This window comes from Notothenia coriiceps, unplaced genomic scaffold (assembly GCF_000735185.1).
Source record: "Notothenia coriiceps isolate Sejong01 unplaced genomic scaffold, NC01 NC01_scaffold00028797, whole genome shotgun sequence".
NCBI classification, from domain to species: domain Eukaryota; kingdom Metazoa; phylum Chordata; class Actinopteri; order Perciformes; family Nototheniidae; genus Notothenia; species Notothenia coriiceps.
In genome coordinates, this window is record NW_011361498.1 from 166,880 (window position 1) to 182,415 (window position 15,536).

Sequence of the window (15,536 nt, forward strand, 5' to 3'; positions counted from 1 at the left end):
CCCCCCATGGCCGCGCAACAATAAATCGCTAGACCACGTCGACGCCCATTGTCCTATATTTCTTCTAAAAAGTGTGGGTTTCCTTAAGGTCTTTAGGAGTTGCGCAGGCCATTCCCACGTCCTACTCAGGGAGAGGACCTTTCTGGACTTCCGAGTCACTCCATCTCTGAGACTACAACGTCTATGCAATGGTGAAATCGTTCAATAGGGGGGAGGGGGTCCCCGAGTTTGAAAACTAGTGTTAATACATTTGTTTTAAAGGTTCCTTGTGGAAATATTAATACTATTTGATAAACTTTTGGTAAAGTTACATATGTATCCGTTTCATTTAGTTTTTAATCGCAAATTTTGACCTTCTGTTTTTCTATACGTATTTATCTTTTTACTAATTTGATCGATTTTTCATCTATATATTATTTATCGATTTTAGAGGGATCCGTCGTTTAACAGATCTTGGTCGGGACCGGCCACTACCTTGCGGTATAGTAAAGGTTTGGTGTGGTTCTTAATAAAAAAAGATTCGATATTAAACCATCGAGTTTACAGAAAAAAAGAAGAGAAAAGAGGAAGCGAAACAACAAATAATGAATAGTTACAATACCAAAAAGGAAGAAACAAAATCAAAGGACAATAAAAAAATGTATATAAAACGAGAGGTGATGTCAAAAATCACGAGACTGACATAGGCTAAAACGAACGATATACAAATAATTAGTATTCAAAAATGGAATAATAAAATGAAAAAAGAGTATTGTGCAACGCCGTTAGCAAAAGGACTATCACAGGCAACCCACATAAATATACGAGTCGGGGATGTAAAGGCTATAAAAAAAAATAAGAACAGTAATCAAAACTGCAGATTGAAGCACTATAACAGTCCGGAAGACCAAAATAGGAAAAAAAAAAAAAAAAAAAAAGAAAAGGCAAAAAAAAATCTCTAGACCATCGCCTCCTTTCTTCTCCCTGTGAAAACTAAGGGACTGTGTCGGCCCCTGTGTATTAAGATATTGTTTTTGTATGTTTTCCCGTAAACATACTATCCAAGGGAAATTCTATACAGCCTTAGGTATCTCATGTGTCCTGTGTAGACATACCTTATACTCAAAAATTGACTACAAGCAAAGACAGCTGGGTCCCTGACCGTCACTTCACCACTGACCGCATTCTTGCACCTCCGGTACAGGGACCGTACCTCCCGGCGGTTACTTTTCAAGCTGTGTCGGACCTCCCCGTGTCCTGGTGGGGAACACCCTTTATACTTGACCGAGTTTATCTTTCTGTTCTTTCATGGAACTTGTTCTTTATACACTTATCAATAGTTTCGCGCTTCTTCGTGTTTCGGTGGAGATTTGACATGGTAAAAGACCACGTTGCTGAGTTTTACCCTCTGTAGGTAACTCAACAAAAAATTAATGGTTTCATGTAATAAACTAAAGTATACTGTTAGGAATCTGTTTTTCACTTACTTATTATCAAGCAGAGTTAGAGGTATAAGCAAGACTGAATAGTGCAAGTAAAGTGACCGTGGCAGCCAAATACGCCTCCGTGCATTTCTGTACTTTCGTCAAGTGAGTACTACCTAATTTTTTCCCTCTTCTATTTAAATCTCCCCCTACGTTGTCCACAATTGGTCACCGCCGACCACTTTTTAAAAACACCACGATTACCTTTACCACTGTTTTGGATATTGAATCACGTAAATTTTGTCCTCTGATTTAATGGCTCGTAACAAACACACAACACACCACACACACAAAACACCCACACAAACACACACCCACACAGGCTTGACGGTTTCGGTGGGGCTAAAGAGCGCCCTTGTGGGGCGTAAAGAGGGTTAAACGACTGTTTTAGTTCTAAATGAGCCGTTGCTGGACTCAAGGTCGAGACTGAAATTCTGTCCAGATCTCTGCCAAAAACTGGCCCTGATAGCATTTAGCTGAGTATCTTGGTAGAATTCTGAGCAGGCATAAGCTCCCCCCCTCTTTTTTTTTTTTTTTAAAGCTAAGGACCCAGAATCAGCCCTTCCCTAAGAGGGATATGAGGGATATCTAAAATGCATGATCTGTTTGGTATTTTAAGCATCATACACATGTTTTTTATATGTTGTTATATATCTGAGACCTATAAGCCTACAAATAGCATGATAGGAGATCTTTAAGCAGTACCTTGTCCTGTTTGACGTCCTCCTTCTTCACAGACTTGAGGTTGGCTCTGAGGTCCATGGAGCCCTTGTGTTTGGAGCCCAGAAGAGCCCTCATCATCTCATCTGCAGACACCCTCACCTTCCTCAGGGCGGGCTTTTTGAACTTGCCTCCGAGATCCTGTATTTTCAGCTTCAGCTCATGGATCTGATCAATATGACAGAAAATGTATGAACATCTAATAAACGGATACAAAATGTGACTCAGCATTGAATAAGGTGTTCAGAGACTCACATCTTTGTTGTGTTTGCCCACTTTGAATTCGCAGTCGTATCTCTCTTCGTCTACAACGTCAACTTTTGAATAAAGCTCCTTGCATAAATTCTGAGGGAAAAGGAGGGTGTCAAACATATTACTGAAACATTCTCCTTTGATTTCTGCTGTTGAAGTACATTTGCTGTTTTTGGTGTAGGACCCTTACTTGTAGTTCGTCCAGTGGTATTCCAGACAGCTGCAGAGGGGGCAACTTTTCTCCTAGATAGCGTGCCTTCTCCTCCTCCCTATCCTGCCTCTCCTTCTCCAAATCCTCACAGGCTCTTGTGAGGAGAAGCATCTGATTGGACAAAACAGATATCAATCAAAACTTGGCGAGTTGCTAGTGAGTTTACATCATTATTTGGTGTGTTTAAGTTGTACATAAGAACAGAAAGTACCCAAATGTCCTAATTTTCCATAATTTTCCTTATCTTAAAAGAAGTCATTTAAAATCAGGGGTAATTCCACAGTTGCCCCACATGGTAAAACCAACAAAAAAGTTATATCATTCATGTTTGCCAACATGTATATTTCCTTACTTAGCCTACCTACGTGTTTGTGAAGTTAATTTAATTTATTTATGTTATTTAAGTGACTTGTAATGTACTTCATTTCTGTATGTCTTGTGGATGTTTGTGTACTGTCTTGTATATTGTATATATATGCTAAATCAATAAAGAAAGTTTAAAAACAAAAAAAAAAAAAATGATATCATAACCCACCTTGAGGGAAAGCTTGCGAGAAGCCGAAATCTTCGACTTCGGCTGTGAAAAAAAAGAATCTTATTATTATTTCACAATACAACACATTATTATATTTTATAGTCAAGTTTTTTCCAAAGAAGATGGACAAAATTCTAAGTACCCCAACTTTGCCATATACTGGACAGTCCAGAATAGGCCTATGTATGGAAAGCCCCCAAACTCGCCCCCCTCCCCTGCTGCAGACGCATGTGAGAAGATAATGCTTTATTATTAGGATGGAGTCAAGGGGAAAGCTCTCAGTTGGTGCTGATAACAACTCCTGCCAGATAACCACTGCCAGATCTCTGCCTTGTGAACCAGGACAATGTGTCCCCTCTCCCTGCATGATGGATTAACACTGTGGAATATAGATGGTTTACCTTTTCCCCCCCTTTGGGATTCATCGCTGCGGGTCTGTCGGGCTCCTGAAACTCAGAAATTGTGCAAATGAGGGCGATCATTCTATAGGAAATGACATTTACTGTATAAGAGAGCTGAAAAAATATATTTAAATTGTGAATAGAAACAGTCAACAACACAAATATCAACAGTAGCATTCAGGGATAGAAGAATCATTTTCTTACCTCACTTGAACTGTAATCCCAGAAACAAACAACATGAGACAAACAGAAGTGTTTATTAGTACAGTCTAGGAGTAATGGCTTGGCCCAGTGAACCAAGATGTAATTTGACACATTAAGCCGCCACAGCAAACACTCCTCAACATCCCTTGACAACAGGATCAAAGCAAGGACAACAGCAGTTCCCTTCACTATATTCCGCATCATCTCAGTTTGGCTTTTTAGCAGTGCCTTTATATATTCTGACAAAACAGACAAAACCTTAACAGCAGTAGCCTCAAGGAGAAGATTTGGCATATATTATTTAGTAATCTCATCATATTTTTACAAAGATCTAGTCATTATATTTCCATGAAGATACATATGCCATATAAAAGATTTGCCACTGTTAAACTGTGAAATATACTGTTTTTAATAACAGCTATACTGGAAATACTCAGACATTCAACCAGAACAAACGAATAACAAACAAATACAATAAAATAGTAGATATAAAACTAAATAAAAGGTCAGAACTGTTCTGGAAGTTTTAAATACTTAACATGTAATAATAAATAAATGGTTGCTTTACCTGTACAAATGGTAGAGAGTCAAACAGCGGCTGCTGGAGACAATGGGCAGCTTTTATGTGAGCGCTGTGGCTCATGGACAGCAGATATAACGTCTGGCCCCAAGAATGTGCTGGCCCCGGACCGAGCATGGAATATCCCGCCCCCCCCCCCCCGGCCCTGCCACTGTGACAACACCCGGAGAGGGATATAAAACATGGGTATTACCTTAATGGCATTGTTCACATTTTGCTAACTGTGGCTGTGAAATAACAGTAGCAAAAATAAATAAATAAATGTCTACAATATTGACAGAATACATTGTTCAAGTATAACTTCAAGGAAAACATTTAGATATATTTCCTATCTGACTAAGGAAACCAAATCTGCCACCAACACTTTTTGAAAGCAGAACTACTGTAAAGAACACGTGAAAACGAAAACCGAGGAGCAAACTCATAGTTTTATGGAAGCTTATGTGTCCGAACCGTTTACATTACTTGTTAGTACCAATTCAACAATTGACATAAAACATGTTTATAAGTGAGCTTTAGAGATGCTGGTATTTGATTGTGTTACCTTTGAAATGATTTGTTTCCCCTTGTTTCCAGTTCTTAAGGCTAATGCTAAGCTAAACAAATACTCTCTATAAATTCATATTAAGCGTAAAAAACTATCTAATAAACAAGATAACTAATTAACTATGAAATGTACTATAAACTTAACATGTCATTACAAAAATTACATTTAAGGGTTAAGGTAAAAAGAGTGAGGAACCAAAACAGGGCCAAGGGTTTAAATGATAGCTTAATCCTAAAGCATTTGATGGGAAGAAGAATACGCACCCAAAGAGTTGAGTCATAATATAAGAATATTTAAAGCTCCCTTTGCCATCAAAAGCTGTTTTCAACTTTTCAAAATCAAGCCATTTTCTGACTGTTTCTGACTACTTATAGACAAACATGTCATCCGGTATAAAGGTTAATAACATGCTTGCCGTAACAAAGTGTGTGTGTATGGCAGCCATGCAGAGACTGTTAGCTCTTGTCATTACCTAGTAGTAGTTATTCAAGGGGCAAGTGCAGAGTGATCAAGGTTGAATAACATAAATTAGTACTGTGACATTTAATCTTCTCTAACCACAGTTATTATGATAAAAATGACTGGTTGGAGTAATTATATATTGGCCTAAAATAAGAAGAGGTTTTTTCACGTTGGCTCTGTTTCATTGGAAGAGATAAAGAAGTTAGTGGAACTGCAGGTTGTGAATAACTAGTGAAAATGTTTAATATATTGTATACACAGTCTCATTAGGAAAAGAAAAGTCAAAACACAGATCTGTATATTATTACTGATAACGGTATGAAATTAAATATGTCTTTTGTGAAATAAGCAGCAGGCCAAGCTATTCATCAAGATTGTAAAGTACAGATTTCAAAATGTAGAGATTCTTCCTTTGAACTGGGGGACAACATTCATTGTGCGAAAAAAACTACACACACATCTGTCAAAATCATGGAAACAGACCCAGCACAAAATGAACAATGCGAAAAGGTTGAACTTACCTTAGCTGCACTAAGTATTAAAGGTGGGGTAGGTAATTTTGGAGAAACCAGCTCGAGTGCGCTAGAATTTGAAAATACACTGCCATTCCATGGAATATAGCAAAAAGTGTTTCTGAAATAAATTACATACCCCACATTTAAGTGCAAATTGCACTATGTTAGCAATAGCACGTCCACATGCTAAACTCAGACAATAAACATAGTTATACCTGCTAAACATTGACATGATTGCAATGCATTGTGAGTGAGCATGATAGCATGTTCTCTACTGTATGTGGTACAGATACAGTGCATTATAAAGGAAAACATGTTCATTTAAAGGCCTGTGTTGTCTCTGAGCCTCACTTCACTTGACTTTGACTCTTGACCTGCTGCATGTGTCTTATTGTAGTAACTGCTGTCAATAATGACTTGGCCTGACTTTATCGAGATGTCAGAGCTGGAGAGCTAATCTCAGCCTGAGCTGCAGCACTTCATGCAAATCACCCCCCAGCATCAAGTTTCTCTTCTTTCCACTGGCTTATCCTGGAATAAAGCTGATGCAAGTGCTAAGTTGTTTTTGGTAAACAGAGCATTAGCTACAAGGACATCCTCAGAGGAGCAACATTAAACAGGGAGGAGTTTACGTTGAGCCTTTGGCTCTATGTGAGCTGTGACGGCTTCTCAGTGATTAGAAACCAGATGAAGATGAACGAGACGATTTTCTTCAACAGGAATATCTCGTTCAAAGGTTTGGTCATTTCTTTCTGATTCTATAATGTATCCATGATTTGTTTCCTTGAATATTAAATCAGAAGTTGTACATGTACATTTCATAAAGTTTATTTGTGTCCGTCAACAAAATATGTGACATCTTACATAAAAAGGTTATTTTTATATCATTTTACACATAGAGCCATTTGACCATGTAACATAAAGCAACAGTTTAAATGTTCTATTTATGAACACAAAACTTTTTGGACGCTACATTAAAAAGTGATGTCATAGTCTCTATGGAAACAATCTCATTATGTGCTATGCTGTATGTAATTATTAATTAATTGGTGCGATCCAAGCCATTGAAACATTTTTGTTTCCATAGTTTTCCAAGCTAACAAAATATCTTTTGATGTAATCACAGTCCCTTATTAAGCATTTTAGTGTCAAACAGTGTCTGTAGGCTCCTGCCACTAATGCCACTGGGGGCAGGAGCTGAAGAGACAACGCTTATGTGAGCACTGAGAGGCAATAAAAAGAGGAAGACACAGGGGACAACAAATGTTCTGTCATCATTTTATTTTTTCGCTGATCCTCAGCAGGTGGGAGCACTATTTCTGCTGTAACCCAACTCCCCTCCATCTCCACCACACAGACACATACACACAATGACAAAATAACAGGGAGGCCTTGGTATCCGCTTGAAATGCACTTTCTACTCTCACTGCTTTTTATAGGTGACGGCTCAATGTGTCACCCCATAGTTCTCCTTATTTGGTGGTCAATATGAACAATTTGAACCTGTGGGAATAAAAGAAGGAAAAGTGAACATCCGCTAAAGCCACATTAATCCCTGAGGCGCAGGCCGTTGATGTGTGATCTTCAAGTCTCTCAGTCCGTCCTCACCTGCTGTCGGAGTGATATTTGTTTTGTCAGTTGTCGCTCTATAATCCATCTGAACCCATTGTCATGACCCAGCCAGCTCAGCAATGACGTTTCTAGACTTTGAGTATCATTAGAAACTGTTTTATAACATGACCCTAACAATGTTTGATCAAGAGACACAATGGCTACTATGAACACAATGTTTTAGGCACACATTTACATAGACTACCAAAGTGCGACTTTGAGGTACTTTACTATTAATGCTACTTCATACTTATACTTCACTTTGATTCAGCTGCACATTTTGTTGTTTTACTTATTTAACAGATGTAATTACATTCATCATACTGTATACGATCCTGAGTATTTTTGTCTTAGCATACTGTACATATTCTTTGGTATATCTATATTTAATGTAAATCATTTTCTATATCTTAATGTTATAAAATTTTTACGTTTTTTTATAACTGTTTTATGTGTTTGTTTTTTCTTACAATGTATCTTCTTTAACTGTGTTTACTGTATGTATGCACCATATACACCAAATTCCTCGTATGTGTTAACATACTTGGCAATTAACCTGTTTCTTTCTGATTTATATATATTTTTACAGAAGACTACAAAACTGCATGAACAGTGGTTAGAATTAGCTCATTCTTGACTACTACAGTAAATGCTATATGAATCTGTAAAACATTTTCAAATATATAGTTCCCACAGGGGCCAATACTTTCCACATCAAATTGAAATACATTCAGCTAATAATACTTTTAATTAACTGATTATTTTATCGCTAAATGTAGGCTACTTTAATAAAGGATCTGAATACCTTTAATAATATGTACTATTCTTAACATCTAACAAAGCATGTTGTTCATATACAGTAGACTGCATCTACAGACACCTTTCAAGCCTCTGCACCCCTCGCATGTTCCCTCCGGAACATGAACAGAGCTCCACAGTGGCTCAGTGTTTGGACACGGTGAGCAGGGAGCAGCTGACACATGACTCCAGCCCAGTGGACTGCCATTACATCCCCCTGCCCGCCGCTCTGACATTGAGGTCGCCCTCAGAGATCCCAGCGGGGGGCAGAGGGTGTCCTGAGTGGCCAACATTTCTCAAATAATCGCTCTTTCATCAGCTTGTACCGGGCTAAAGGGCACGAGGGCAGCGAGATAACTTTAGTATGGTTATTGTTTGTATGTGTTTATGTGGATGTAGACATTTCAATTAAGATGTCTTTGTATACTCTATAACTATTCAGTTGTTTTTTACAGCTATATTTTCTTTTTATTCATGTGTTTTTATATGTTTTTTGTGAGTAGCACAAGCAAAAGTGTCTTTTGTGACATGTCTGTTTATTTTGTGGTTGCCTATTTTGGAATATGTCTTTGTGTAAGTGAAAGGCTTTTTAACATATCATGTTTTTCAAAATAATTGTATTTTTTTTTTTACGTGCAAACAAAATAAAAATGCAGCAATTCCTCAATCCAATATATTGTGTTTTTCTCCTTCAACCTTAAACCCTAAAAGCATCTGCATTAGCACATAGCGGGCTGGCCGAGGACAAGTCTATTTCAAATCAATAAAGCTATACACAGAATCGAATGCACACAAATAGCCTTGTGACACATCAACATTCATATCTAAATGTGTCCCTAACCTCACCCTAAATTTACACTGAAATTGAACTCTGAGCATTAGTGCTCAGAATTATAAGTCAAAGACTCCTGTGGTAACTTTAAAGAAATAACATATAATATAAAGACATTTGCCATCATAAACACAACACTAAAGTTAAACACTTCTTCTTACACACAAAGACACATGCACAGAGCCACGGCTGTTAAAGTGCTCACATGTAATACTGACTTTGTCCACACGACAGCAGCACTTTACACAGCAATACTCTGCTGGTGTGCAGACAAATCTGAATAGAATAGAAAATGATGTAATATTTCATGACAAAATATGAAAATAACAACGTAATCTTGTGTAAAAGGGATTGGTAAACCATGTATGGATTAAAATAGGATCAAACGGTGACCTCGGTGTGGAGTTAGGGTGTGGTAGCATGATGTGACAGCGTCTCAATCATCCTTGTCTTTGTTCCTGCAGTGCAGAGAGCATCCAACAGGGGACAGCAGAGCCTCACATCACAGAACCTCGAGTGCAGCGGGGTCAAGCTTTTTATTTATTTTTTATTTAACCTTTATTCAACCAGATAAAAAACATTGAGATAAAATCTCATTTACAATGCTGAACTGGCCAAGAAGGCAGCAACGTTACACATAACACATAACACAAACATGTAAAATACAGAGAACACAACAAAGAAAACAAAAGACGAAAAAGCAGTCAGCTGGCGGGAGCAAGCCCGCGGGTACAGGACTGTGAAATGGGACTTTCAAAATAAAAGACAAGATACATGTGTATCCAATCCGTTATATAATCCCTGAAAACAAACTATTGCAGTCAAAAGTTGTTAATAATTGTTCATAATAAATTATGCAGACCCTGTTGCAAATGTTTTCAGAAAAAACATACTGGTAATTTCCTGATGTCTTTCTAATATTACATTACTTGTTAGACGCTTTTAGTGATCATTATTTATTGAGCAGTATACTCTTTCACATTGAATCATAACAAGTCATACTGAATGTAAATACAACTGACTCTAAAGTAAGTCCCAGTGTGTGACATTGGACATTTTGAAGACTCAAAGTCCCATGCAGAAGGTAGTATATTAGCTAGTCTATGTAATGTGCACAGAAAATAAATAGTTAACTGAATGCTGGGATGGAAATTGCCTATAAGCACTCAGTAAAACATAAACACACACAAAAAGCTTCTGAATGATAAGAAGTATGATTAAAACATAATGCACATTACCATTTTGAGAGAGAGTACCTAAGTGATACCTCATTCACACCAACGCGACTCTGGTTCAAGAACTGTGCTAGAGCTTTACAGGTTCAGAACCGGTTCTTCGGTTTAGCTCCGGCTCTTTTCACACTGCCCAGAGTCCGACTGGCACTGCGTCATTGCGTCATCGGTTGCGTCAGGACGTAACCGTTTGCGTGCCTGCTTCATAAAGCCAAACCGTGCGGAAACCCCTCACAGCTGACACCAACAACAACAACAATGGTTGTGCTCCAGCCAGAGCCGGCCCGACCCATTAAGCGACATAAGCGGCCGCTTAGGGCCCCGCAGCCNACAGCTGACACCAACAACAACAACAATGGTTGTGCTCCAGCTTCTTCTGTACCTCTTCAGAAGACCAGACTCCCAGTAGGTAACTGGTCTCTTCAGTGGACTACTGCTGCTTGTTAAGTTTCTCCATCGTTGTGTACAAACCAGATAAAACGCCGGCTTTTTGTTGTTGTTCAGGAGTTGATCCCGCCCCTGCCCCCGCCTCGACATTAGCGTAACGTATGTGGTGCTTTTGCTCTAGCCGGACAATTTTTTGGTGCTTGAAACAAACCGGATTCCGGAGCTAAGAGGCTGCTCCGCTGCGGTGTGAACAGGAAAACCCGGTGCTTTTCAAGCTCCAGCTCCGAACCGGCCCTGAAACACCTTTGGTGTGAATGAGGTATTAAAGAACTCAGAAAATAATCTCTTATCGAACTGAGGCTCCAGTAAAATACTGACTGNTGTGTACAAACTGGATAAAACGCCGGCTTTTTGTTGTTGTTTGGAGTTGATCCCGTACCTGCCCCCGCCTCGACGTAAGCGTGACGTATGTGGTGCTTTTGCTCTGGCCGGACAATTTTTTGGTGCTCGAAATGAACCGGATTCCAGAGCTAAGAGGCTGCTCCGCTGCGGTGTGAACAGGAAAACCCGGTGCTTTTCAAGCTCCAGCTCCAAACCGGCCCTGAAACACCTTTGGTGTGAATTAGGTATGAGTCAGCTCCATGAGGTCCTGGAATGCTTTTCAATTAACACGTGTGCCTTGTCAAGAGTCCATTTGTGGAATGACTTGTGTTAGAAAAATATCACTCGTCACCGGCTTGGTCTTCAATATCAGGATACATGTATTTATTATCCTTGCAAGAATGGAAGTAGTCAGACTACTTCCATTCTTGCAAGGATAATAAATACATGTATCCTGATATTGAAGACCAAGCCGGTGACGAGTGATATTTTTCTAACACAAGTCATTCCACANTAGCAGTTCATCAGTTAACAGTGATGGCGGTGGCAAAAGCGTCTCACTTCTTGATAGAGAGATACAAATACTGAATAGTTTAGATGAGAAAAGGCATCGAAATGCCAGGTTACTAGTATTTATCATGTAAAAAGGGAACATGAATAACCCAATCTCTCTGTGCTCATGTAAACACCATGTCCCCATGGCCANAGGATACATGTATTTATTATCCTTGCAAGAATGGAAGTAGTCATCCCACACAGGGCTGCGTGGGACAAATAGTTCCCAGAACAATGTCCTTCAGATGCGTATATACAAGAGAGGATGTTATTCAGTCACAAGATACATGTATACCAGTTCAAAGCAGTATTCTGTGCTTAGTTCAGATTAGCTAAGGCCCACGTAAGCAATAAACATAACAGTCATATGTCTATCTCCATAGAGGCTGAATCATCATGTTAATCGTTGTCACATATCATATGCCTAAAACAGTGTGTCCTGACGCTCTTCTAGGTAATCATACATCTGGTTATGTACACAGCTACGTAGTATGGGGGTTATTCCCTATCTTTATTCAAGAGCGTGGTATTTAAATTTGATAGCATACTTTATTGATTTCTTTCCCTAAAACCCTGTCCTCGCACCCTCGTACCCGCAAGGACACCAGGCCTCCTATTGGTTGAGGGATTTTGACAGGGTTGTTGCACAAAAGATCCGAGCGCGCACAGAAGAAATCTGAGTGCAGACCATGGGCGTCGCCTGGGGTAGGCATCCGGGGCTTTAGCTGTTTAGATGTTTTTTCTTTAGCCCCGGACAAATTCTCCCTCAATAATATAATACATTAACCTACTTTACCTATAGGACGGACGGCAGAATTGTAATTTNATTAATACAGCTACACCATTGTTTGGTTTCCATGGTAACACGTCTCTTTAGTAGCGCGCGCAACTCAAAGTCTGAGAGGGTGAGGCAGATTGTCACAGAAAACAGAACAAGAATCGACAACTACTCTACTCTCTGCTCACTCCTTTCCTGTAAAATACAGGTCCAGCCCACACATACAGTATGCTCCATCAAGGACGGGGAATTTCCCGTGTTCAGTGTTCAGAGGCAAGACACCACCAGACCAATCAGAGAGTTGCATGGAAATAAACGTGTTTTATTGGCTGACAGGTACGTACCTCTCCTCTGTGACAGTGTTTACACTTTAAACTGTCAGCCCCTCAAGTGGTGGCTCACACAACCACCCCAGAGCCACCACCTGAGCCAGGTGAACAAGGTATGTAAATGTCAGTAAACTTACAAGTTATGCGAACATGTAAGCAAAGCATAAATTACAGCTACGTTGACGTTACTTTGAATCGCACGGGTAAGCTAAACCGTTAGCAAGTAGCTATAGCTAGCCAGATATATTAAATAAACACTTTGTCATACAATATAAATGTTGTGTTTTTTAGCGTTACTTGGTGATTTCAAAGAAAGCTCTCTGGGAAATGTTGACTTACTGTCAGTGTTCGACATGAAGCTAGAAGCTACCTTACAGTAGTACACAGTTGATCCTGATTCCTGAGTCCTGTCAGTTAAAGTGTTTCATAGTTAGCTTAGCTAAGCATCAACCTAGCACTGAAATATATGGATGTTATGTGACAGTATTTCTGAGAAAAGTCAGCTGAAATGGTGGCATAGTTGCCACTGGTTTATGTGTCGACAGCACGTTTGAACGTATTTGCAGCAGTAAATGTGGCTGTTTGGCCACTGACGTTGCCATAACAACACCTGAATTTAAATGTGCAACCTCTTTTTGTGACAGATTTTGCATGAAAATATAATTCTTCTGATTGATATTTCCTATTGACAGCTAGTTTCTATGTGAACATTATGAGATGGACAGCCAGCTAACAAGCTTTTTATACAAATATTTCAGATCAAAGCTAATCCAGTGGGGCTCCTGAAAGGGGGCAAGGGACATATGCTCCCACATATTAAGCCTTGACCCCCATCTTAAAATTGATATGATCAAAAAATTATCTGCATTGTCGGCGGAGGCCTTTTTTCCTCATTATCATGTCAAATTGTACAGCTTTCCTTAGTTTTGAATGCAGAAAGATGACTATATTAGAGTATTAAGTGAAAATGACTATATTAAAGTATTAAGTAAATATATTAAGTGAATTACTCAAAGTGCATTTGTAAAGGAATGATTCTGTCCTATTGGCAGATAACTACTTTTAACAGTGATATCTACAATAGGTTTCTAATGTAAATTTAACTATTTTCAATTGGTTAGTATTACATTTTGTGACAGTGTGCTGACACTCATTTTAATGAAGACAAATTTGTGTATCTTGAAATTCATTTATTTGACAGAGCTGGAAACTGATTGACTTAAAATACTTGTTTGTCTTTACCTACACAGTCATCACAGATGAGCCAAACAGAGTAGAGGATGAAGAAAGGAGAACAGGACAAAGGGACACACAAGAAGGAGATACAACAGATAAGAACAACAATGAACAGGAACATCAGAACAGACAAGAGTCAATGGGTAACTGGGGAACTGATTTAGGGACTGCAGATACAGGGCCAAGGCAAGTGAGACATCACTGCTTTCCATCCGGCATGTTTGGCCAGCAAAAGAGATCATTGATCATAAGAAAATACCAAACATTATCCACACATTCACATCCATCATTGTCCCACAGTAAACACTTAAGTGAAAAGAAGTGTTACTCTCCATCCTCCAGTCCTAAAAGAAACAGAATCTTCAGATATTAGTTTGAGCTTCACATTTTGCAAACCGCCACTGCCTGTGGGAGTAAAATAGCATCAAGTAGATTAGAAACGGGTCACATGTGCGGTTTCCCAATTTTGTGGAATTGCAGGAAACCTCCCGTTGCCCACAGAGCCCCAGAATAATGTGTTAGTCCAAAAACATGCTTGGTTAGTCATTGTTTTAAATCATGCAGTTGCACTGATCACATGCAGACATACATTCACACTCACTCTGTCAGGTTGTAAAGTCTTGGTCAGGTTCACCCCAGAGTCAGTCATTGACAGTGCTTTTCTCAAGTAACACTGTCAGTCAGGGTCAAAGGTCATTTGGTCTCAGTCTTTTTGGCCATGTGTCGTGCTCTGCAGAGACTTTGATATTTCAGCATAGGCCAGGATCTTTCGTCTACAAAAATCTGTCATATATGGAGCGCCATCATTTATCAATTCACGAATACAACTATACCTTCCAAGATATCTCTAACTTTCCTTTGGGACAGCCGTTTCCCACATTTCCTGAAATTTGTTAGCCAAAAATGTAACTTCCTTAGTACTACTACTACTGCAGTATATTAACACCTCATCTATATAAAATGTCTAATAGATCTATTTCAGAAACTTGCGCATATAATTATTTTCTTGAGTCAAAACATTACCAGGATCTGTGTGGCTCTGCCATGTATTTCACAACGCATCATATTCATTTATCTTCAATTCTGGTATACTTAAAGAATTCCTTTTAACATCCCTAGCAGTGCGTGGAACCATGGGAGTCCGAACATGTAACAATCACTCCTTCCTTCATTAGGGATTCAAAAACAGAAGTAATTTCATCAATGTTTTGTAGTTGAATTTTAGGAATTGTCACCTATGGTAGGCACGTATTTACCTTCTAACATCTCTAAGATCAGGTCATCACTAATTAAATGGATGTCCATTCGAAGGTGGAGAAGCATGTCTTTCAAACTCATAAAATGATGCCTTGCGCTCCCTGTGAAGCTGCAAGTAAGACCTAAAAACCACATTCCTTCCGATTATATGGCTTTTTCTAAATAAAATGTGCTGTTTCTACTAGCTGGAGTTTTTACTAGTGACATCATTGTGTTGATGTCAAACAATGCAACAAAGTTTTTCCTGTGC

The 15,536-nt window shown here is 39.0% G+C and overlaps 2 protein-coding genes across 2 annotated transcripts in view; one reads left to right on the plus strand and one right to left on the minus strand.

Annotated features, from left to right (window-relative positions):
- LOC104958372 (troponin I, slow skeletal muscle-like) overlaps positions 1-4,437 on the minus strand; it is a 4,980-nt gene extending 543 nt beyond the window's left edge. The window contains exons 1-7 of the mRNA XM_010786092.1: positions 4,355-4,437; positions 3,787-3,796; positions 3,583-3,627; positions 3,182-3,223; positions 2,626-2,757; positions 2,439-2,528; positions 2,144-2,351 (exon numbers count right to left, since the gene is read on the minus strand). Coding sequence (XP_010784394.1) covers positions 2,144-2,351; positions 2,439-2,528; positions 2,626-2,757; positions 3,182-3,223; positions 3,583-3,606 — 496 coding nt within the window. The 5' untranslated portion in view covers positions 3,607-3,627; positions 3,787-3,796; positions 4,355-4,437. The remainder of the gene's footprint in view (positions 1-2,143; positions 2,352-2,438; positions 2,529-2,625; positions 2,758-3,181; positions 3,224-3,582; positions 3,628-3,786; positions 3,797-4,354) is intronic.
- Positions 1-15,536, plus strand: part of st8sia1 (ST8 alpha-N-acetyl-neuraminide alpha-2,8-sialyltransferase 1) — a 38,840-nt gene that overhangs the window by 14,236 nt on the left and 9,068 nt on the right. The window lies entirely within an intron of this gene.